The sequence below is a fragment of the Mustela erminea genome, chromosome 19, assembly GCF_009829155.1.
Source record: "Mustela erminea isolate mMusErm1 chromosome 19, mMusErm1.Pri, whole genome shotgun sequence".
Classification (NCBI taxonomy): domain Eukaryota; kingdom Metazoa; phylum Chordata; class Mammalia; order Carnivora; family Mustelidae; genus Mustela; species Mustela erminea.
Genome location: NC_045632.1, coordinates 13601251 through 13626250, shown reverse-complemented (window position 1 = coordinate 13626250; position 25000 = coordinate 13601251). Strand labels below are relative to the sequence as shown.

The 25000-nt window shown below is 46.6% G+C and overlaps 1 protein-coding gene across 4 annotated transcripts; it reads right to left on the bottom strand.

Moving 5' to 3' along the window:
• Positions 1–13499: 13499 nt before the first annotated feature.
• LOC116579408 (zinc finger protein 544-like) lies at positions 13500–24824 on the bottom strand. 4 transcript variants are annotated; one of them, XM_032324811.1, is made up of 6 exons: positions 24776–24824; positions 24310–24434; positions 20452–20543; positions 19761–19959; positions 14011–14843; positions 13500–13926 (listed from the first exon to the last, which is right to left on the bottom strand). In XM_032324811.1, exons 5-6 carry the CDS (start codon positions 14761–14763, stop codon positions 13618–13620), a joined length of 1062 nt encoding a protein of 353 aa, XP_032180702.1. In that variant the 5' UTR covers positions 14764–14843; positions 19761–19959; positions 20452–20543; positions 24310–24434; positions 24776–24824; the 3' UTR covers positions 13500–13617. The 4 variants fall into 4 exon arrangements, with proteins under 4 accessions (XP_032180702.1, XP_032180703.1, XP_032180705.1 ...); XM_032324812.1 differs by lacking the exon at positions 13500–13926 and having other exon boundaries at positions 14389–14843; positions 19761–19885; positions 20452–20506; positions 24776–24818; XM_032324814.1 differs by lacking the exon at positions 13500–13926 and having other exon boundaries at positions 14389–14843; positions 19761–19885; positions 20452–20506; positions 24310–24443; positions 24776–24810.
• Positions 24825–25000: the final 176 nt, after the last annotated feature.

Sequence of the window (25000 nt, the reverse complement as noted above, 5' to 3'; positions counted from 1 at the left end):
GAAGCTAAGACTACAACTCCCAGAAGACAGTGCGGCGCGCCTCAGGGCCTGACCAATGGAAACCTTTGTTCGTCGAGACTCCCACCAATGAGAGCCTTTTGGCTTCGGGCCAATGGGACAGTCCATCGGTTGGGCCTCCGGCCACTGGGGGCGCTCCTGCCACAGACCCCGGCGAGGCTGTGTTGGGTCGGCAGCGGCGGCTGGCTGCTGCCAGCGGCTGTGGGCTGCGGCGCAAGGCGGGGTGTTGGACGACTGGGCGTCTCTCGTTCCCCGCGGAGGGGAGCGGAAGGGCTGCTGAAGGACCCGGGTCTTGGGGGGATCGTCCTCCCAACCTAGCCGCTGGGGACTCGCGTCTGCGCGCGCCCCGGCGCCTTGATGGCCTTCGGGCCGGCCGCGCTCCCAAGCTTTGCTGCGGAGGCCCCGCTTGAGGATGCCCGTCTGTCCTCGCTGGTGGGGCTGCGCTGCGTTGAAACGGGGGCCCCAGCGTCCTGGCTGGCGGTGCTTTGCTCTTCCGAGCATATACCGCCGTTGTACCTAGAACCTCTTTCTGCGCACCAGAACCACAAGAACATTTAAGCGATTTGGTAATATCATGGGTGGAGGGGCGGTTTCTGAAAGCCGACCGCGTTCTCTGGATCGGGGCGTTCCCTCGGAGATGCGTCATTTCTGCGGGTCCTTAGAGCGCCCTGAATTTGTTACTAATAAAGAAGAGAGAAAAAAGCAGACGTTCACCAGGTTGCAGTCGAACCAGAGCAAACATTTGACCATTGTGTTTTAGGAACATTCTAGGAATGGAAAGGCCCAGTGGGGAGGGACAGACAACAAACCAGGAACAGGGTAAAAGGGCAAGCGACAGTGGTCACCGGCTGGGATGGAGCGACTGGCAAAGTTCACACTCTCTCCCATCTCTGTCCTCTCCTCCCCGCCTCTCTCTCCCCACCGCCCCCAACTCCTCCGCGATCAGTCTGCTCTCTGCTGGACCTCTTCCCCTGCCGCTCCACCCCAGGACACATCGCTACAAGGGCAGCAGTACCAGGATGAGAATTTTTCAGGCATCTTCAGCAGTGGCTGCTGTGGGAACCATGAATCGGGCAGGCTCCAGAGACTGAATTTGGCCGCTACTGGGTACCAACACAATTTCTGAGCAGTGTTCCTTTCTGGGGGGCGGAGAAGGTCCCAGGAGGAACTGTTGCCTTCCCCTTGGTGTAATGGCCTATTTAGCCAGAGCGATTCCATCCGGTAAAACAGTGATTTTGTTGTTTATACAGTAAAACTTAAACTGACCCTGCCCCCCCCAACTTACTTAGAAGCAAGTTCGGGAGACCAGTCCCAGGTAACAGAGCCCAAATACAAGGGCGTCAGGCCAGGTGGAGATATCCAATCAGTGGAGCACCCATACTGTCTCCCTAGCTACCAAGGAGTGTGGGCCACGCCTTTTGGGAGCCTTTTGGGGGCCAATTCTGACCAAGGTGATAGGCTAGTTCAAATATCTACTATAGGGTAAATTGTAATTCAATTAGCCCCCCGTGTGTGACCTAGCATGACTGTGCAGCTTTTTCTGTGTGTTACAATCTCACTGGCCACCTGTGTGTGGCCAGGCTCAACCACATGGTCTTTGTCCTTTGAAAGGTCGTCTGTAAGGCTGGAAGGGGTCGCTCTCTCTGTAAGAGGCGGCCTGGATCGGTCAGTTTGATTATCGATGCTTGGCACAAAATAAAGCTTTGCTTGACCTTCGCTTTGTATCAGTCTCGCTCCTTTGATTATGGGTCCATCATTAGCCCTAGACCCCCAAAGGATGGGAAAGGTGGGGGCCGTTGGGTCTATTATCTTCTTGGGAGCAGCACCATGTATTTGTGTGGATTCAGCTTTCCTTCTGGTTCTAATGGTGCTGAATCTTCAATGCATGATGTTTCCCTGTCATTTTAATTTTGAATTTTCTACTACTTGTAGTTTTGTTTTCTCCTTGATTATATGATAGGGGGTTTGTGTATTGCAGTCATTCTCAAAGCATGGGCCAGGGACACCTGGAGTTTCCTGAGACCCTTCCTCTAAGTTCGTGAGCTCAAAACTAAGTGCATAGGGGCACCTGGGTGGCTCAGTGGGTTAAGCCTCTGCCTTCAGCCTAGGTCATGATCTCTGGGTCCTGGGATCAAGCCCCACATCGGGCTCTCTGCTCAGCAGGGAGCCTGCTTCTACTTCTCTCTCTGCCTGCCTCTCTGCCTACTTGTGATCTCTCTCTCTGTGTCAAATGAATAAATAAAATCTTTAATAAGAAAAAAAACTAAGTGCACAATAATAGCTTTTTGCTCCCACTTCCATTCTCTCACAAATATACAGTAGCAGCTTGGACTGAGTTCTGCCATTCTCAAGGGCACAGACAGCTTTGGAAACCAGCTGCTTTCCATCAAGCCAGACATTAAAGAGATTTGCAAAATATAATGCAATGCTACTCTTTTCACTAATATTTATTTGTTTTGGAAAATGTAGTTATTTTCTATAAAGTAGGATTTTGTGGGGTTTTTTGTTTAAATGAAACAAAATGTAGTATTCATTTGTTTGGGCTGCCATAACAAAGCACCACAGGGGTGCGTGGCTGACTCAGTCTTTAAGTGCCTGCCTTCTGCTCAGGTCCTGTGCTGGGATCAAGCCTTGTTGGGCTCCTTGCTCAGCAGGAAGCCTGCTTCTCCCTCTCCCACTCCCCCTGCTTGTATTCCCTCTTTGACTGCCTCTGTTAAATAAATAAAATCTTAAAAAAAAAAATTAAAAAGTACCACAAACAGGGTGACTTAAAGAACAAAAATTTATTGTCTCAGTTATGGAGGCTAGAAGTCCAAGATCAAGATTTTTATATGGTTTGGTTGTTCACAGGGCCTGAGAGAGAAATGGCCCTGTTCCTGTTTTCTCAGCTTCTGGGGTTTCCTGGCAGTCTTTGGCATCCCTTCGCCTGTAGATGCTGCCTTTCATCTTCATGTGGATGTCTCCCTGTGTGCATGTCTGTCTCCAATTTTCCTCTTTTTATAAAGAAACCAGTCATTTTGGAGCCAGGTTCACCATAGTGACCTCAGTCTGACTTAAGTACCTCTGTAGAGACCCCATGTCAAAAAAAGGTCACAGTCTGAGGTATGGGATTAGGATTAAATATATTAATTTCCAGGGGACACAATTCAGCCTATCACATGTGTTAACATATAATGGATTCATTTTTTAAAATTTATTTTTATTGGGCGCCTGGGTGGCTCGGTGGGTTAGGCCGCTGTCTTCGGCTCGGGTCATGATCTCAGGGTCCTGGGATCGAGTCCCGCATCGGGCTCTCTGCTCATCAGGGAGCCTGCTTCCCTCTCACTCTCTCTGCCTGCCTCTCCATCTACTTGTGATTTCTCTCTGTCAAATAAATAAATAAAATCTTAAAAAATCTTTATTTTTATTTTTTAAATGGATTTTTAAGAATTAAAGTATAATCTTTTGGTTTTAATTCTTAATATGACAAATACTGATAGATAGAACCTCCACAAACAAAACACCTGTTTGAGGTCCTCAGTGATTTTTAAGATATGAAGGGTTCTTGGGGTGGTCATGATCCCAGGGTCCTAGGATTGAGTCCCACATCCTGCTCCTTGCTCAGTGGGGCGCCTGCTTCTCCCTCTGCCTGCCACTCACCCTGCTTGTACTTTACCTCTCTCTTTCTATGACAAAGAAATAAACTCTTGGAATAAAAATCAAAATAACACCCCTTTAGAGCATTCTCACACCATTCCCCCATGTGCTTGAAAATCCATTCCCTACAGAGGAAAAATCCACAAGTGGGAGGAGACCTAAAGGAGATCAGAGCAGGAGCCATGGGGATATTTAGGTGGAAAGTGTCCCAGGCAGAGATCACAGAAAATGTGAGACTCTAGATGTTCAAAGAACACACTTTCATAGCTCCCTCGTAAACTTTAAACAAATACAGGTACATGTGATGTTTTTTCCTTACAATCGCTAACATTTTGAACTGGGCAGCTCCAGCTTGATGTCCTTGGGCACCTCAATATAACCTGTCCAAAGGCCACCTACTCTTCCTGTGCTCCAGCCTTACTCCTCCATGTCACCCCAGCCTACCTCGGTTGTCCGTATCATAATCTGATACTAGATGAAGATTCTTTGAGAAAGATTCCTTTCTCTCTCTTACTCCTCCTTGAGTCACTGAGACTCCATGGTGGATTAAAGATGGCCCCAAAGTCTTTGTCTCTTCCCACCCGGAGGTGGAATTTATTTCCCCTTCCCCTGTCTCTGGGCTTATCTGATGGACCAGGCACTCTAATGTAGCAGAAGTGATGATGTGTGACTTCTGAGGCCAAATCATAAGAAGTTTTTGTGGATTCTGCCTAGTTCTCCTGGAGGGTTTGTTCTTGGGACTTCCCACCTTGAAACCCAGCTACTGTGCTGAGAAGAGCCTAAGCCATGTGAAGGGGCCTAATGTGAAAGTTCCGGTCAAGAACCCCAGCTAAGCTCATGTCTGGCAGCCAGCAGCAACCACTGGTTCACCAGTGCACCTCCATTCTGAGCCTTCACGTGAGTCCAGCTCCCACTGTATCTACCTGACACTGCACAAGAGACCAGTAAGTGAGAAGAAGTCCGTTGATCCATAATAGGACGGTGAGAAAGAAATAAATTGTTTTTATTTATTTATTTATTTACTTTATTTTAGAGCAAGAGAGCACGAGCAGGGGGAGCAGCAGAGGGAGAGAGAGAAGCAGACTCCCCACTGAACAGGGAGCCCAAAGCGGGGCTCCATTGCAGGACCTTGGCCTCATGACCTGAGCTGAAGGCAGACATGTTAAGACTGAGTCACCCAGGTGCCCCCAAATCATTGTTTTAAACCACTATGTTTAGGATGTACATAGTATTAGAAAAGTGAATCTTGGGGGCACCTGGGTGGCTGAGTGGGTTAAAACCTCTGCCTTCGGCTCAGGTCATAATCCCAGGATCCTGGGATCAAGCCCCGCATCTGGCTCTCTGCTCAGTAGGGACCCTGATTCCCTTGCTCTATCTCTGCCTGCCTGTCTACTTGTGATCTCTGCCAAATAAATAAATAAAATCTTAAAAAAAAATGTGAATCTGTGGCTTATGGATTTTTCTCTTCTAAAAACTTACCTGCTCCTTCCTTTCTATCTCCACCACAAGGGCTTTAGTTCAGGCCCTCATTGATCTTAAAAATGTAAAAAATAGGGGCGCCTGGGTTGCTCAGTGGGTGAAACCGCTGCCTTCGGCTCAGGTCATGATCTCAGGGTCCTGGGATCGAGCCCTGCATCGGGCTCTCTGCTTGGTGGGGAGTCTGCTTCTCCCTCTGCCCCTTCCCTCCTTCACTTGTGCACTCTGTCATCTAAATAAGATATTTTTTAAAAAGATAATAGCCTGGGTAGACAGATGCAGAAGACCTCATGGATGAATAATGGGGACTCCAGGTGGAGAAAGAGGGACAGAGAGAGAAGCTAATGATCAAGGCACCCACTGAGGAAAGTTTTCTGATGTGAAGAAACTCCTTGTCAGGACACAGAAAGCCCACCAAGTTCTTGGCAGGAATAATGTATTCAACTGTTTGAAAACCTAGTGAGTCACTAACGTGTGTGTGTGTGTGTGTGTGTGTGTCTTAAGAGAGTGTGACTATAGCTATTGTGACTATTATGTCAGGCTTGTTAATCATCATTTCACAGTGAATCACTTATCTACTTAAACACCCATCTTTTTTTCTGAGAGATATAAAGTTTCCCAAATGACTGTAGATTTACCCATTTTCCTGGACTTTCTACCATTTTTTTTTCAGGTGGGCTATTTCTAAAATCTTTGTAGATTTTAATTTTTCCTAACACATGTTCCCCTGCAGAATGAGTTATTGAATCAAGTGGTTTGAAACTCTGTAAAGCTCTTCATACCCCTGTGTCTTTCCAGAAACTATACCCCTCAACACTTCTCCATCAGTGCCTCTCAGTGGGCTTTACAATTTTAAAAGAATCCTTGCAAAGCCAATGGGCATGGAACAGTGACTAGCCTTTTAAATTTGCGTTTCCCTAGGCTAGATCCATGTACCTACTGCTAGGCCATGTTGGAATCCTTTCTTCTAAGCACTTCGGATTGTCTTAGCTTAACTTTTACCATTAATTTCAGACCATTTGCTTACCTTACCATGTGATCCTTCTATGTTAGTTCATCCAGTGTTTATTGGGTGCCCTTTCTGTTCTGGACTCTCTGCCTGGCAGCTGGGAACAGCTCCCTTGTCCTCACATTTCATGGGAGAAAGACGCTGGGTTTCTTTGAGCATCTTCCTAGGGAGCTTAGCACAGCTGTGGCCAAACAACAGGAAGATTGCTAGGGAAGGCAACCCCATTGGTGCAGAGCATTTCCAAGGCCATGATACAGGGTGACTGGAATCTCTGGACCTATGAGGGAAAGGGTCCTGTTGTGAAGCAGCCAGGGTTGAAGTAGAACCCTCAAATTTGGACTGATGCACAAGCTGTTTTCTACCCATGATGGCTAGATGTGTGGCCTCAATGTGCAGTAGGCAAAGGGTGATCCCTTGCCACTCTCTGAGTGCAGCAATGTGGAAATGGTTTCTATGTGTGCAGGACACACAGAATTCACCATCAAGCTATTACCTCTTCTCTAACTGAAAGGCTTCTTTCCACGTGTTCCATGCCCCATCCTGTGTCTGAGAACACAGTTGGGCATGGCTCTACGCTTTGAAGTGATGCTTCGTTTTCCCCTCCAGAGATCCTAGTTCCAGCCTAGACTTGACCAGTAATGCACTGTGTGTCCCTGAAAACCCCTTCAGAGGATGATGATTGCTTGATCTACATCGCCTGAGAGAGTAAGATTAACATCTCAGTGTCAACCTCTTCTCTGGTAATCAGGAGCTTGGTCCCAGCCTGTGCAGTAAGTAATGGGACCTGAAGAACATCCTTCATCTGAGGGGAGGGGACTGAGGGACAGAGAGGTGGGCATAAATCCCCCCCCCCCGGTCACACAGCACATTCAATAAGGAAAACTCACTGAATATGACTAATGAGTCTTTAGTCTTGTCTAATTCCTCCCCAGATCTGCCCTTCTCTATTGCCTCCATTGTTCCTCCAGTGCTCAAGTAAAAATAAAATAATATAAAATAAAACTATTCTCCAACATTTCTTCACCAAACGAAGAATGGCTGTTATGGCCAGGAACTGTTTGGCAACAAAGAAAATAAAAGCTCTACCCCCATGAGCTGATATTTTTGTGTGTGAGAGAGGTGGTGTGGGTGGGTTAGAATTATTTTTTTAAACTACCTAATTTTTATGTTAGGTGGTATCAGGATGGGCTAGGTTCTGTTGGAGTAACAACCTCCCTGTGCCCTGGGGTTGGCAGCTGGGTGGGTGGGGTAGGGGTGTTTCCAGCTCATCATAACCATAGTGGGTGTTTCTGGTTACCCAAGTCTCCTTGTCTTGACTCTCTCTACCCCCTGTAACAACAATCATTGTATGGGGCTGAGTTGCTCTCTGTGAGATTTGCGACTACCCACTTCAGTGGTGGGGGAGCAGGTGACAAATGCAGGTGCTGAGATGATGATGATCTCCATGGCAGTTTGTTTCCTGAGATTTCCACACTGAGCATTTGAAGACTAAAAAGGAGCATTGTGAGCTAGGGTGGTGAGGAGGAAACAGCACTGATACTTACGTGGAGGGCAGGCAGGAGTACTGGGCCAAGAGGACAGATTATGAAAACAGAATATACAACCTGAAAGTGGAACAAGGGGACACGTGGGTGGCTCTGTCGGTTAGTCACCTGCCTTTGGCTCGGGTCATGATCCCAGGATCCTGGAACTGAATCCCACATTGAGCTCCTTGCTCAGCGGGGACCCTGCTTCTCCCTCTGCCTGTTCTGCCTGCAGCTCCCCCTGCTTGTGCACTGACAAATAAATAAAATCTTAAAGAAAAAAAAAAGGTGGAACAAGGACCTAAATATTTAGAAACTCCTCCGTCACATTTCTTACACTAACGAATATGAGCAGTATAAATAATTATTGGTAATGTTATATACACAGAGCACATCGTTTGACAGCCAGTTGGCAAAATTCATACAGCCTTAGTATCATACCTTCAAGAGCTAAGATGCTAACAGCCAATGATATTGAAAGAAAACCAGAAGCTTCCACAGCCCCCAGAAAGACAAAAGTACAATTAGTTAGTGGATCTCAGAGTCATCTTAGGTCAATACTATTCTGCTCATGCTGTCTTCATTAACTACCATGATGCAACATGTCTACATAGTAAATAAAAGTTCCAGCTAGTAAACTTGACCCGAACATTACTAAGAATGTTTTTTTTTAAGATTTTTATTTATTTATTTGATAGGCAGAGAGAGATCACAAGTAGGCAGAGAGGCAGGCAGAGAGAGAGGGGGAAGCAGGCTCCCCGCCGAGCAGAGAGCCCGACGTGGGGCTGGATCCCAGGACCCTGAGATCATGACCTGAGCCGAAGGCAGAGGCCCAAACCACCGAGCCACCCAGGTGCCCCACTAAGAATGTTTAATACACCGGAGCACCTTGCTGGCTCAGTTGACTCTTGATCTCGAGTTATGAGTTCAAACCCCATGTTGGACATAGAGCTTATGTTTAAAAAAAAAAAAAAGGAGTATTCACACAAATTCACATTTTATGTTTAGGGTATTTGTAAGTGAAAAAAGAGCATCATTTTTTGTTATCTTATCAGGGTCCTCTGGCATTTACGCTAAGCCTGGAGCAGTCTAAGTGGGATTCACATCTACAAAAGGGAATTGTGGCAAGGAACCTCAGTTCGGAGGTGCAAAGGTGTGATTCTGAAAACCAGTCTCAAGAAGGAATTATATGAACCAAGTGCTTCACCCACTTGGGCAGCCAGAGCCACCGTCCAAACAGTTTAATGGAACAGGTACTGTTAAAACTGCTAAATATATTCATGTTTGATGAGGCATGAAAGCTTACACAATAAGGGTTAACACAGCAGGTCTGAGGCTTCAGCTGTTCCAAGGTACTGTTTGCAAGGCTGGCCTCTGGCTGGCATCTGGCAACTTGGCATTTAGAGTGTGGTCTGTAACCCAACTGATAAGGACGTCTCACTGTGCCTAGACTATGCAAACAATGTGATCTGCACTGAGCACCTGTTTTCCTCTGGGAGTCTGGAATTTGGTACATGCCAGACAGAAATACCTACTTCCGTAATCCTCAGTGAACTTTGTATGACCCTCTCAGGGCAGGGACAGCACTGGAAGCCAACATGTAAATTCCCCCAGACATCACCTGGCTTTCCCATCCTTGCTACATCACTCTAATAAATCTTAGCTGTGAGTACAATATGCTAAGTCTCATGAATTCATTTAGAAATCTCTGGATGTGGGGGTGGCCTTGTGGGCCCCCAACAATTCCACTATTTGTTCAAAATTATGTGGATTATTTTGTTATCTGTACTCTGAAAAGGGGGAGGAAGGATGGATTTCTATTTCTTATTAAAAGGAGGTTCTGGGTCACATGTAATAGATGAGGTATCATTTAGGGTTTATAAAAAAAAAAGTCACAAATTTAAACAAAACCAACAAAGAGAAAACATATGCACTTTGCGGGATCTGTTGGGCAGGTTCTTTCTCCCAGGCTTTGGTGTCTCTTGAGAGCTATATGGTAACACTGGTGCAGGCAACACAAGCAACTATCCAACCAGGAAGCAAAGTCCCCACCTGTTACGTGTGGGTTGCCCTAGACAAGACTTGTTTCACCTCAACCTCAGGGTCTCATGAACCATGAGAATTATATTACTTAAAGGGTTTTATGACAGATACCAGGTAATTGCCAGAGTGATCCTGGGGGAAGTACATTCAGTACTTGGCTATGCAAATTCACATTCCATTCCATTCCATTCCATTCCATTCCATTCCATTCCATTCCATTCCAGGATACCAGCACCTCTCCAGGTCCCATCTCAGGGGACTTCTGACTTCCTGGTAGTAAGGCCTCTGGAAAATCAAGTCTTAAAAGACTAAGCACCCACCTTTAATATCAGGGACTTCTAAAAAGTCAAGGAGCATTCCTACCCTTCTGAATAAAGTCTAATTGGCCAGATAGAAAAGTCTGACATCTTTTTTTTTTTTTTTTGGTCTGCTTTTTACATCGTCAATCTACTATTATAGCAACACTGAATTAAAAGAAAGAAAATTGTATATAATCCCACAAATCAACCGCAGATGTCCTCATGTACTGTTGTTTTGCTCACTTAACACTGGAAATAATTTGTTACCAAAATAAGTAGTGAACTACCAGGGAAAGAGTTACTACCGAAGGTAAAAAATGAAAACCAGTGATCTCCTTGCCCAACCTATGCAACAGTCACACATCTCATCAACAACTTAACCATTTCTATTCCGGTTCTTCCTGAAGCCATGTCTGTAATTCTGATCTTCTATGGTCTGTAGAATTACTGACTTCCTGCTCTGATGTGGAACGTAGATTTGGCTCAACTCTTGCTCCTCTATTAGCTTCTAATTTCTGTCATGGTCATTCTGACCATTCTATGCTCCAATTTTGGTCTCCTAAAATAACCTATGTATCGTATTATATTTAAGAGGTGGCTTCCTAAGATGAGGATACTGAAATACTCTTTTCCCCACTCTCTCTTTCTTCTTCTACTTTACAACAGCTAGAGACTATACCATTACTGTTGGTGAAAGTGCTGGGAATCTCATGCTCTTGCCATTATGAAATCCTCATGTCACAGCTCTGGCTTTCTTCCTTAGGAAAAGCAAAGAACAAAAACAAAAACTCAGGGGCACCTGGGTGGCTCAGTGGGTTAAGCCGCTGCCTTTGGCTCAGGTCATGATCTCAGGGTCCTGGGATCGAGTCCCACATCGGGCTCTCTGCTCAGCAGGGAGCCTGCTTCCCTTCCTCTCTGACTACTTGTGATCTTTCTCTCTCTCTCTCTCTGTGTCAAATAAATAAATAAATAAATAAATAAATAAATCTATCTTTAAAAAAAAAAAACTTCAGTACCTACTGTATATATTGTATCTATGCAAATACTGTTATGAAGGGCCAATCAGAACAATCTGATTGTATATCCCCCCTCTTTTATTCCAATTTCATGAGTCCTCTGCCTCTTCTAAGAAGTAGTATTATCATCAGGGTCAAATACATGGCTCTCGGTAGCTCAGTCAGTTAAGCATCTGACTTGTGGTTTTGGCTCAAGTTGTGATCTCAGGGTCATGAGATCCAGCCTGGCATTGGGCTCTGAGTTCAACATGGAGTCTGCTTGAAATTTTCTGTCCTCTCTCCCCTTATTCCCCTCCCCACTTATTCTCTCTAAAAAACCCCAATCTTTAAAAAAATCTAAAAAAAAAAAAAAAGCATCTTGGATTTATTTTTTCACCTGCAATTACTTTTTGACTCACTCTTAGAATAAAACTTTAACTACTTGGTTCCGCAAATATCTTTTCTCTTTGGGGCTTCTGTTTTATCTTACATACATTTTTTTCTTTCAAGTTGAAGGCTTTCTTCATCTTTCACACCTTGGTTCCCATCCATATTGAAGAGGCTATCAAAGATGGGAAGTTCAAAGAGGTAGGTGAGACCAGTTTAATGGCATGCTTTGCTAGAGGGTGAAAAGTGCAAGAACCAGCTGTTTGGGTGAAGGTTGTCACAATGCCCAAACAATGCAGCACTTGTTTTGGAACATAATCCACCAAATTTCCTAGTTCCCCAGACCATTTTTAGTATATAACTTCTTTCCTGCTTTATTTTCTGCTTACCCACAGCCAGACAGTCACTGTGAGACTAGAAAAGTAGGGGAGAAACGAGAGAAAATGTGGAGTTTCACAGATCTTCACATAACCCTGTTTTTCTCCCCCCTCTTGGTGTACAGCTCTGCTTGGGGGCTGTGGCCTATACTGCTGCAGCCCTCTCCTCACATGATCCTGGCTTCAGCCTTTCCACTCTGCATCTCCAGGTGATGCTCTCACACCTGCTGTCACCTTGCTCAAATCTGCAGTTACGGCTTCTCCCTTTCTTCACTGTTGTTGATTCACACTTCAGCCTTTGTTTTGAATGTGCTGCTGAACTGACCTTCTTAACCATCCGCATGCATGTTTTCATGTGGTTGTAATATTTTGTGTATATACAACTTTGGGTCCTGTTTTCACTTCACCTGATAAATATTTTCCATATTGCTATACAGTGAGCTCTGATTATAGTCAACCTGAACAACAAAGTTAAAATTAGAGCACAATGGAGTTCTTGATATAGAGTCTACTTTCAATTCCAATAAAAACCATTTCAGAAGACTTTCCAATCTCAGTCCTGCAGTTTGTTGTGTTAACTGTTGGTTTACATTGGCCAGCGTCACATTTCATCACTCAATGCCAACTTCGTCATGCAAAGATTTCTTCTTAGATTGTTTGGGGCTTTGCATTAAGAATATCTTCCGGTCCAAAAAAAATAAAATAAAATAAAAAAGAGAATATCTTCCAGTCCATTGTCTCTAGGAATGCATCACAGGGACAATGTCTGATTAAGTTTGGGTGGTTGCTTACACTGAAAAGAGTATTTGATGGGTATAGCTACATACTGAATTCCCTAACTCCTGCTAAGAGCTCTGACAAAAGTTTCAAATCAGTGTTATGTTCACAGCTTCTCATCTAAATGCAGACGTAAATGCAAGTTAGTGTACATACAAATTACTTGTGCTGCTTTTAGGAATTGCAGGCTCCTGGGTTTTACCATGAGATTCTGATTTAGTAGATCAAGGTAAGCTTGGAAATGTGCGGTTTCAATGAACACTCCAAGGAAATCCATGGTCATTAGACCACACTGAGTGTCACACCTTTGTTACTTAATGTCTAATAAAGGTTTGGCATTGAGTGTCTCCATCTTGATTATTCAGCTTCTCTCCCATGAATTTTTTCATGTTGAACAAGGGATGTATTATAACTGAAAACCTTCCCACATTCGTTACATTCATAGGGTTTTTCTCCAGTATGAATTCTCCGATGCCTAGTAAGTTGACATCGCTGACTAAAGGCCTTTTCACAATGATTACATGCATAAGGTTTCTCGCCAGTGTGTGTTCTCTCATGTTTCGGAAGTGTTGACCGATCATTAAAGGCTTTCCCACAGTCAATACATTCATAGGGTTTTTCTCCAGTATGTGTCCTCTCATATTCAATAAGGTGTGACCTTTGACTGAAGGCTTTAACACACATGTTACACCAATAGGGCTTGTCTCCAATGTGTGTTCTTTGATGCACAATGAGGGGAGACCTCTGGATGAAAGCTTTTTCACAATGACTGCACTTGTAAGGTTTCTCTCCAGTATGGGTGCGCTGATGCACAAGTTGTGATCGCTGCCGAAAAGATTTCCCACAGTTATTACATTCATATGGTTTCTCTCCAGAATGAATTCTCTGATGGGAAAGAAGGTGAGAGCTCCCAGTAAAGGCTTTCCCACACTGATTACATTCAAAAGGTTTTTCTCCAGTATGAGTTCTCTGAAGCTCAATAAGGTGAGAGCTCCCACTGAAAGCTTTATCACACTGATTGCATTTATATGGCTTCTCTCCAGTGTGAATTCGCAGACGTCTAATAAGTTGAGTGCTTCAAATGAAGGACTTTCCACACTGGTTGCATTCATAGGGTTTCTCTCCAGTGTGAGTCCTTTTATATGCAACAAAGTCCGACCTTTGACTGAAGGACTTTCCACAATGAGTACACTCATAAGGCTCCAGTATGAATTCTTTGATGTACAATAAGGTCAGAGTTCCACCTGAAAGATTTTCCACATTCGTGACATTTATATGGTTTTCTCCAGTGTGGGTTCGCTGATGCCTAGTAAGTTTGGAACTCTGGGTGAAGGATTTCCCACACTGGTTACACTCAAAGGGCTTTTCTCCAGTGTGTGTTCTCTGATGTACGACAAGGTCATAGCTCTGGCTGAAAGACTTGCCACACTGAGTACACTCATAGGGCTTTTCTCCAGTGTGTGTTCTCTGGTGTACAACAAACTTAGAACAACAGCTGAAAGATTTTCCACACTGACTGCATGCATGTGGCCTCTTTCCAGTCTGAATGATGTCACAGCCAGTAAAAGAAGAGGCTACGTGGAAGGCATGTTCCTCCCCATACCTAAATGGTGCTTCTCTACAATCACTTATTCCGGTTTGTATGAGGCAGTCATCACACTCATATTGACATTCTCTAAGATGCATCGGCTTGTGTTCATTCCAAGTCTTGCTATGATTGATGATGTTTCCATAGTCTGGACAGTTGTTGTTCTCTGCTGAGAAAAGTCTATTATGAAATTGCAGGGAGGTACCGTAGCTCAAAGAGTCACTAGTGACAGTATATTCACAAAGTTTTTTATTTCTCATTTCAACATTTCCAAGTTTATTCAAATAAATGCTCTGACAGAAGACTCCAGCACTTTGGTGATTTTCATAAGGCTTTCTATCAACCTGGCCTTTCTCATGATTCATGAAAACTGAATTCTGTTTCAACTTTTTAACCTGTGAGTCAAGGGTACAGAAATGTGTTCTTGTGAGTAATGTTGGAGGTAGAAGGCTTACACTCAGGTAACTTCCCCCAAGGTCATGCTCACAATGGTCCCCTTGAGCAAACAGTGTCTCTGTGGTAAGTACCATTTGACTCCAAGAGTCCTCCTGGTGCTCCCTTAGCTGGTTCTTCCAATCCTGCCTTTCTCCTAATGACACCAACCAGGGGCCCTCCTCCTGTAGGCAGTGTTTCATTTCTATGTGGTGGAATGGTTCTTCCACAGCAAAATCTTCTTTGGAAGCTGACTCTTTCTTTTCAAATATATTCTTCCAATCTGAAAGAAATCCAAAATACCTGAATTACTGGAGATGCATTAGAGGGGGAGGATGGGATGGAGGAGACCACCAAGTATGAGAGGTATCTCTGGGTTTGTTTCTAATCCATGGACTGTAATTTCATACAGGATGTAAAAAAAAAAGGGATGGAACAGCAAACAGGGCAGTGGTGATAACATATAAAAAACAAACAAAGACAGTGAAGAGGCAACCCAGGAAGACTGGTCTGCAGAGGGAGAAGAGGAATAAGAACAAGCAGTGGAGGGTAAAGATTAAAGGAGAGATCCAGAAAGAATTGGGCCTAAGGGTATACAGCCTTCATAGCCACAGAAGATACCTACAATACAATTGCCAGTGAAGCGAATGAATACGGTACCTGACTTGAAAAAAGGTCTTTCCATAAATTAAGGAACTTGAGCTAGGGAGAGTATCTGTGTAGGCCCTAACTGTGACTAAAAGTGTCCTATAATGGGGAAGTAGAGATATGATATACACAGAAGTGATATGAACATGGAACAAAGAGATTTAGAGATGCTGGCCTTAAAGACTAAAATGATATGGGCACAAACCAAGGAATGCTGCAGCCACCAGAAGGTGGTGAATGAGACAAGGAACAGATTTCTTCCTGGACCCTTCCAAGGGTGCATGACTCTACACCTTGATTTCAAACCAATGGTATTGATTTCAGGTTTCTGGCCTCCAGAATCATGGGAGAATCAATTTGTGTTGTTTAAAGCACCCAAACTGGTAATCTGTTACAGCAGCCGCAGGAAATTAATAAAGAGACTAACTGGTACCTCAACCTAGATTATTGACCCAGAATCTTAGTCTATCTCTTCTTTTTTTTAAGATTTTATCTCTTTATTTGATAGACAGAGAGGGAGATCACAAGTAGGCAGAGAGGCAGGCAGAGAGAAAGGGAAGCAGGCTCCCTGGTGAGCAGAGAGCCCGATGTGGGGCTCAATTCTAGGACCCTGAGATCATTACCTGAGCCGAAAGCAGAGGCTCAACTCACTGAGCCACCCAGGTGCACCCCCCTCCCCGCTTTTTTAGAAAAATTTATTTATTTATTTGACAGAGAGAGAGACACAGCGAGAGAGGGAACACAAGCAGGGGAGGCAGGAGATGGAAAAGCTGGCTTCCCACAGAGCACAGAGCCTGATGTGGGGCTCGATCCCAGGACCCTGGGATCATGACCTGAGCTGAAAGCAGAGGCTTTAACCCACTGAGCCACCCAGGCGCCCCAGATTTAATATTCTTTTTTTTTTCTTTTTTTAAAGATTTTATTTATTTATCAGAGAGAGAGAGAGAGAGCGCGCGAGCACAGGCAGACAGAATGGCAAGCAGAGGCAGAGGGAGAAGCAGGCTCCCTGCTGAGCAAGGAGCCCGATGTGGGACTCGATCCCAGGACGCTGGGATCATGACCTGAGCCGAAGGCAGCTGCTTAACCAACTGAGCCACCCAGGCATCCCCAGATTTAATATTCTTTTTTTTTTTTTTTAAGATTTTATTTATTTATTTGACAGACAAAGATCACAAGCAGGCAGAGAGGCAGGCAGAGAGAGAGGAGGAAGCAGGCTCCCTGCTGAGAAGAGAGCCCGATGCGGGGCTCGATCCCAGGACCCTGGGACCATGACCTGAGCCGAAGGCAGAGGCTTTAACCCACTGAGGCACCCAGGCGCCCCCAGATTTAATATTCTTAATGCACCATTTCTACTATTTCTTCAGGCTAGCCACAGAAGAAAAACTCTCTACCCACTTTGTAATCAATGCCACAGACTTCCCAGAAAAGCAGTGTAGTCCTTGAAGCAGTAGTTGGCTAGGCTGGGCTGCAACTGAGTTTCACTAACTAGCAACTTTTTTTTTTTTTTTAATTTTATTTATTCATTTGACAGTGAGAGACACAGCAAGAGAGGGAACATAAGCAGGTGGAGTGGGAGAGGGAGAAACAGACTCCCCGCCGAGCAGGGAGCCCACACAGGGTTCGATCCCAGGACCCTGGAATCATGACCTGAGCTGACGACAGACGCTTAACCAACTGAGCCACCCAGACACCCCTAACTAGCAACTTCTAAAGCTCATTTTCCTCGACAGTAAGCCAGGAATAAAAACCCTTAGCTTACAAGGTTTACTTCGATCCACAAATGAACTGCTATATGAGTCCCACAAGGTGCCTGGCCTGTGGTGCACTGTTAGTACATGGTGCCATTGATATGGCCTCCCCTGTTACTGTCCTAATGGGGACTCCTCCCTCTGTTGAAATATTGGGTCTCTGATGAGTGGTGTAGGTTTCCAGCTTGGGACCTTGCCTGGATCCTCCAAAATTCCCCCTTTACTTGTCACTCTTCCCATTTCGTCATGTAGCCACCCACATCTAGTACTATCAGGGCCTCTGATCAAGTCCCCATGCTTCACTCTCCAGGACTGCTAAGGAGACAAGTCTCCTCCATTTGGCATAGTATTAACTACACTCTGTGGCCTTCCTTTGACTTCTGGGGGGCATTTCCCTCTTGGACAAAGTCCTTCTCTAAGCCTAACACCCTCCACAACCAACACTGTTCTGCTTCCCAAGACTCAGCTGTGTTCCTTTTTGGTGTTGTCTTGGAATCCCTGATTATGAGAACTTTTTCAAATGAAACAGTGGCCCACTGAAAGGGAGTGAAAGGGGATGTGGAGACAGGAAGAAGGAAATAAGTCTCAGGGTGGTTAAGATGTGTCTGAGTTGTGCCTGGTCATTGGAAACTGGGTAAAGGAGGCCAGACATTTTACACTGTGTCTCCATCAAGATTTCAAAATGAGGAAAACAGACTGTGTGGGTCAGCTAGAAAGTAGTATCTATGATAGATGAGAAGAAAGATGCTGTCCACATACTGAATTGAGAATGGCATCATTTTAAGGACCAAGGACAAGTAAAAGCGGGCGACACTTCAGAGGAAAAAGTAACAGAGGCTGGAGGTGAGAGTTACAAGGTAAGAAAGAGCAAGAAAATACAAGATAAACCCAACACCTCTGGCTAGGGGAACGTCTCGATGGTACTGTGAAGGTCCAAAGTGGTGTGAAGGACACACATGATGTTTACAGCTAACTGAAAGCAGCCAGTTAAGAAAGGCCACTTACTGGGGTGCCTGGGTGGCTCAGTGGGTTAAGCCTCTGCCTTTGGCTCAGGTCATGATCTCAGGGTCCTGGGATTGAGCCCACATCGGGCTCTCTGCTCAGCGGGGAGCCTGCCTCCTCCTCTCTCTCTGCCTGCTGCTCTGCCTACTTGTGATCTCTCTCTCTGAGTCAAACAAATAAATAAAATCTTTAGAAAAAAAAAAGAAAGAAATGCCACTTACTGTGTGATTCCAACTACAGGAGATTCTGGAAAAGGTAAAACTACAAAGAGTAAAATAACCAGTGGTTTCTAGGAGCTAGGGTTGAGGGAGGGAAAAACAGGTGGAGCACAGAGAATACTTAGGGCAGTGGAACTACTTTGCTTGATAAAGATGGAGATGTGGCATTATACATTTACCCAAACCCGCAGAATGTCCAACACCAAGAGTGAACCTAATGTAAACTGATCTCTACTGGTAATGTGTGAATACAGCTGCACCCATTGTAACAAATGTACCACAGAATACAGGATATTAATAATAGAGGAAACTGTGTGTGTATGTGTGTGTCTGTGTGTGGTGAGGAAGGGTGATAAATGGGAACTCTGTACTTTCTGCTCAACTTTCCGTAAACATAAAACTCTAATAAATAAAAACTATTAATTAAAACAAAACAAAAACAAATATCAGAAGCAGCCCAATTAGTTGGGGGTAATGAACATGTTCTAAAATTGATTATAGTGATAGACGCAGATGCTGTGAATATACTATAATCCTTTGCATACTTCAAATGAATGAATCATATGGCATGTGAATTATATCTTGATACCACTATTAAAGAAAAAAAGGGGGGCGCTTGGGTAGCTCAGTTGGTTAGGCCACTGCCTTCGGGTCGGGTCATGATTCCAGGGTCCTGGGATCGAGTCCCACATCAGGCTCCTTGCTCAGCGGGGAGCCTGCTTCTCTCTCTGCCTCGGCCTGCCCTCTGCCTGCTTGTACTCCTCTCTCTTTCTCTCTCTCTGATGAATAAATAAATACTTCCACATCTGACCCCAGGGACTGAGGGTTGGGCCAGAGGACATGGTTCTCCTACTCTCTGAGCAGAGCACAAAGTCCTGTATTTTTTCCCCATTGACCAGGGCTTTTGCTTTCCAAACCAGATGTGATCAGCTGGCTGGAGCAAGGACAAGACCCATGGAGGGCAGGTGGATCGATGGTATGAGGAGAGGTGGGAAAACAAGTCCAGGAACTGATTTAGTAGGAATCCTGGAACGAATAGGTTGTTGCCATTTCCTAGGATGCAGAAGTTCTCACCATATCTCTGGATCATCTACAAGTTGTAAGAATGTCCAACATGAGGAGGGATGGACACCCAACTACAGGGTAAAGACAAGGCATGACGGAGAGATCCATCTGCCCTGAGTGGAAGTGAGGATGGGAGACTCAAGGAAAAGAGGGGGCACAAGCACCTGGGAATAGATGAAGGATATGAGAGGTGAAGATCAAAGTGAAGATGGGAACAGAAATGAACCCACACATGAGAAATGTTGGGACAAGAATGACATGTGTTTTTCATGGATTGGGGACAGAGGGACAGCCCTACATGGGTCAGAATGTGGCTGCCTTGGATGCAAGGAAGCAACAGAGAACACCCAAGAAAGTTCCCTGTACCTCCTTCCCTCCTTGGACCCAGGCTCCTGTGGAGAGCAACTTCACCATGTTAACTCACCAGGTCATTGGACTGCTCTCACCTTTCTGTAAGAAGAGCCAGATCTTTGAGTCCCTGAAGCAGAAAACTGCTGTGATGGGCAGAGCTCGCCTTACCCAGAGAGACCAGGTGGCTGCAGGTCTCCAGAGTCACGGTGTGGTATAGTCTCCTCTTGGCCAGATCGTTGTCCCCACTCCTCCTGCGTGAAGGTCACAGCCACGTCCTTGAAGCTCACAGCTGGCTGAAATATCACCCATGTTACCATGGGGCTCTGCCTCCCCAGTGTGGAGGTTGGGTCAGGGGGATGGGGCAGCACTGGGAAGGAGAGGACATGTGTTCAAGATGATATCTATGAGCACTCCTGGGGTTCCCACCTTTGGGATCAGGCTCATGTTTTCACTTCTCTCTGAGGGGCTCATCTATCACTGGTCATACCAGTGCTTCTGATTTTTGGTCGTAGGAACAACAGGAACCCCACTCAGAGATCCCCGGGGTGGATGAATGGGTTATGGAGGCTTAGTTCTGCCCATCCTCAAGATCCTGCCATGCAGCTGTCACAGACAGAGTCTGAGCCAGAGGCCTGTCCCAGGCGACCAGGCGTGGGAGACTCATGTTCGGTCTGGTCCTAGGAGGTCCTAGCTCATCCACACAGGGAAGGTACTTTATCTACAGAGACCCTTTGGCTTTCACATAAAGGCACAGGACACATTACATGTGTCAGACTGATAAGGTGGATGGTATTCCTAGACCTATTTTTACAGCTGACGAGACTGAGGCAAAGAGAGGGAAAAAAGGTCCCTAACTCACCAGGGATGGGACCGCGTGAGAATGTGCTTCCATCTCCTCCTCATACCTGAAGAAGCTGTGGTGAAGAAAGCAGAGGTCCTCAGAAGGCAGGGCTGGTGAAGAAGGGAACAATGAGAAATTCAGCCCCACCTCAGTAAGCCCATGAGACTGAGCCCACTCCCAACCCCAGACAGAGGAGAGGGCTGCCGGAACATTCCCTTAGGGTATGGGGAGTTGGGAGATAGGGCTCTGACAAAGTACCTTAAAAAGTCCAAGACTCTGAGGTCCTCTGTGGCAACCAAGCCAGCATTCCAGATGTGGAATGGGCCAGCCTGCCCAGATCTGAGCCTAGGGATGGACCTGGGCTATCCCAGGCTCAAGGAAAATGCCCCGCCACATGCGGGTATATCTGAACGGTGACCCCACAGATACACACCCATCCTTCAACACCCAAATAAAAGACTGGCCAGTTTTTCCTGTCATTTCAAGAGACTAAATAAGGGGAGGTAGGAGCAGAGTGTTAAGACAACTGGACAATTTAAAAATATCCCAATGATGGGGCGCCTGGGTGGCTCAGTGGGTTAAGCCTCTGCCTTTGGCTCAGGTCATGATCCCAGGGTCCTGGGATCGAGCCCCTGCATTGGGCTCTCTGCTCAGTAGGGAGCCTGCTTCCCCCTCTCTCTCTCTGCCTGCCTCTCTGCCTCCCTGTGATCTCTCTCTCTCTCCCTCATATAAATAAATAAAATCTTTAAAAAATTTTTAAAAATGTAAGAGACACGGCAGGGACAAAAAGCAGCACTGATATTTCTATGAATGAGTGGAAAGGAAAGAAAAGTGGTGGTGAATGTGGGGTCTGGTTTCTACAGCACCAGAGCATGAACTATGTTCTAGCCTGGGCTTTGCCAGAGCGAAGGCCGTAATCTTAAACTAGAGCCACAGTCCCCTTTCCACCACTTGCTGACAAATCTGCTGAAGAACCCTTCTACGGATGAGCAAGCTGCTTGCCTGCTACACCGCCTCCTGAGGCTGCCGGAACTGCTACAGGTAGCTTGGCACCTTACAGCAGCAGAAATTTGGTCTCCTACAGCTCTGGAGGCCACAAGCTTTTCTGCTGCTACCTTTCTCATTTATTGCTTTGATCTCTGTGCTTTGTTCTGAGAAATATGTAAGCTGAGCCTTTAGAACCTCTAGGAGGGCCTTCTTAACTCATTCTTTTCTTTTCTTTTTTTTTTTTTAAAGATTTTATTTATTTATTTGACAGACAAAGATCATGAGTAGGCAGAGAGGCAGGCGGAGAGAGAGAGGGAAGCAGGCTCTCAGCTGAGCAGAGAGCCCAATGCGGGGCTCGATCCCAGGACCCTGAGATCATGACCTGAGCCGAAGGCAGAGGCTTTAACCCACTGAGCCACCCAGGTGCCCCTCATTATTTTCTTTTAAAAAGTCACCAACAGATAAATGCAAAGGGTCAGAATAGCGAAGGCACAAACAAGAGAACAAACAGTCAGGAAGCTGCCCTGCCTCACCAGAAGGGAAGACCGAAGTGTGGTGCCAAGAGCTACCACCGAGAAGGGAATTGTTAAATGCAAAGCAGCGTGGCAATGTCCAACAGCGGTCTGAATTATCAAGAGCATGAGTGCAGAAATCCCACCATCAAAAGACGGAACAAAGGGCGCCTGGGTGGCTCAGTGGGTTAAAGCCTCTGCCTTTGGCTCAGGTCATGGTCTCGGAGTTCTGGGATCGAGCGCGGCCTCAGGCTCTCTGCTCAGTGGGGAACCTGCTTCCTCCTCTCTATCTGCCTGCTTCTCTGACTACTTATAATCTCTGTCTATCAAATAAGTAAATAAAATCTTAAAAAAAAAAGACGGAACAAGTTCTAAATATGAAGATGGTGATAAAAGGATAGTTAAAAAAAAAAAAAAGGATATGGCCTACACTTTAGTGCAAGATCACTAAGAGAACGACATTTTTTAGGGATAAAAGTTAGGCCGTAGGAAGACATAATAATCTTGACTATTTATTTGCCCAACAGATACTATAGCAAAAACTTGGTAACCTCAGAGAAAACCACACAGGAAATGTCTACCTACGTTTAGAATGTGACTGATCAAAAAGACAGAGTAGAATAGAAAATAAAATTTATATAAATTTAAGTTATTTAAAATATGTCATGCTGAATTGTATATACAGCCCTGCCCACCCGACTGCCCCCTTTCTTCTTTTTCTTTTTTAAGATTTTATCTATTCATTTGACATAGAGAGAGATAGCAAGAGAGGGAACACAAGCAGGGGAAGTGGAAGAGGGAGAAGCAGGATTCCCACTGCACAGGGAGCCCGATGTGGGATCATGACCTGAACCTAAGGAAGATGCTTAACAACTGAGCCACCCAGGGACTCCCCCCTACCCTCCTTCTTAGCTTCCTCCATCAACGACCCACCCCTCAGCCTCTCTTACCTAGGAGCTCTGTACAATCTGCCTCGGACTCCTGGCCACCCTCTCTGCCTGCCCCTGATGGTTTTTGAGTCCTAGCTGGTATGAGACCGTCTCTATTGCTCCCACAGCTTCTGGTCCATGCTCTCACTCACCCTTCCTGCCATCTCACTATTATCTGATCTGTGCAGATAAAACTGCCTCTTAATTCACTCCAATCAGTGACCCTAGACTCCACCACCTTCCTGGCACACACACCTCCCTAAGCCCACACCCTCCCAAATGGCTCTCTTCAACTTCTCAGGGGAGAGATTTTCCGTCTGGTCAAGTAAACTCCTGCATCCCAGTGCTCAGCCCTCCCTTCCAGTTACTTCCATGCTCCTGTTCCTCACAGGTAGGCCCTCAGAGTAGCCAGCACTCCGGTCTCCCCTACTTCACCCTGTCCATCCTCTCTCTGTCCTCTCACTCCTAAACACACACACTACAAACGTACCCCACACCCAAGAAAGCTGACCAAGGTTCTGCATCCATTTATATTGTTCTGGTACCACTGCCCACCCCTGGGCAGTCTCCTATTACCCGTGACCACTTCCACCCTCCCATCTTCTCCTTCCTTGCCTGGAGGCATCTGAGGGCAACGGCTGGAATGCCACTCTGCTCCACCACTTGCCTCTGTAGTTCCTAGCTCCTAAGCAGACCCCCTTACCCTCTCTAGGCCTCAGATTCTTCCTCTGTAGACATGTGGGAGAACAGCAGGCCTGGTGTCATGATGCTACTGTGAGGATTAATAAGTAGCATTTATAGAGCTTAATGTCATGAGGACACACAGGACACGGTAGATCTAGTCACATGGAAAATTCCTTTTCCATTCCTCATGCTGGACCTGAGAGAGGGCTGGTGTGGCAGGTTCTCTGGGGCTGCAGGTCTAGGGCAGTTTGCTCTTTCCCTGCCTGTCGGGTGGGGTCTCAAGTGTTGCCCCCGGTTTCATGTTCCACCCAGACCTCCCTGCCACTGCTGCTTCCTCCTTTATTTCCAGCCCTACATCCGTACTCATTCCTCAATTAGACACCTCTGGGTGACCAGGAATTTTCTTTATGGCCTCCACCGGGGTTCCGAACTAGAAATGGACACTCAGCGGCCTCCTCGGCTATTCCCACTTCGCATTCTCTCTTGCGCCGAGTTATTTCTACAGCCAGATGCTCCTACTCTGAGGCTCTCTGGCATCCACTTCGAAGCCATCACGCACAGGGCGGTTTCACGTCCCGGCTCTTTACACCTCCAAGCCCCGTCTCCCGCAGCCCCTAACACGGGGCATGAACAGACACAACCAACGCAGGCGCCCCAACACCACAGACCCAGAGGCTGCTGCTGCTCTTCCTGGACTGTCTCTCATATTTTGTTCACTGGGAAAACATGCACTCTATGTTCAAGCTGAGTTCAAGAGCACGTACCCGTGGAAGAAAACGTGTCCAACCTCTTGAGGCAGGAGCGGCCTCTGGGGGGCAAGCAAGCCTCGCTCGCCCGGGAGACTCTGGGCTACCACCTGCGGCATCGAGCGCCTCCGCGGAAGGCGGCCCTGTCGAACCCAGGGAGGGAAAAAGACGCGTCTGGGTGGGCAGGCCCCAGATGCCCACACGCCGGCCCGAAACCCGCAACAGCCGGCCTCCTCTGCAGGGGGAGAGCTTCTGTCCCGGAGCAGCAGAACCTCAGACACGATCACACCCAGCCGCGCTCTGCTGCAGGAGGGGCTCTCGCGGGACCAGCTTCCTCCCGCTTTCTGCAGCCGGAGGGGCTCGCATCGGACAGACCCCTGCGCAGCCCCTCAGAAAGGCCCTCCACCCGCCCCGCTCCCTCCCCCGGCACCGCACAAGACACGGCGGTCCGGCGCCGCCCTCCATCCCGCCCCGCCCAGCCCACAGCCCAGCCTCCGCGCGGATCCCGGATTTCAGGTTCCCCTGAGTCCGTGGGACAATGGCGGCGCTTCCGGCGGAGGGCGGAAGTCCGCGCGCCGCAACTGCAAGTCCCAGAAGGCAGCGCGGCGGCGACCGTTGCTCCCTACCTGCGGCGGCGGGCACGTGTCTTGCCCGGGGCGGCGACCTGAGAGAGACAGGAAAGCTACCTTTTCACTTCTGCAGCGGCTCG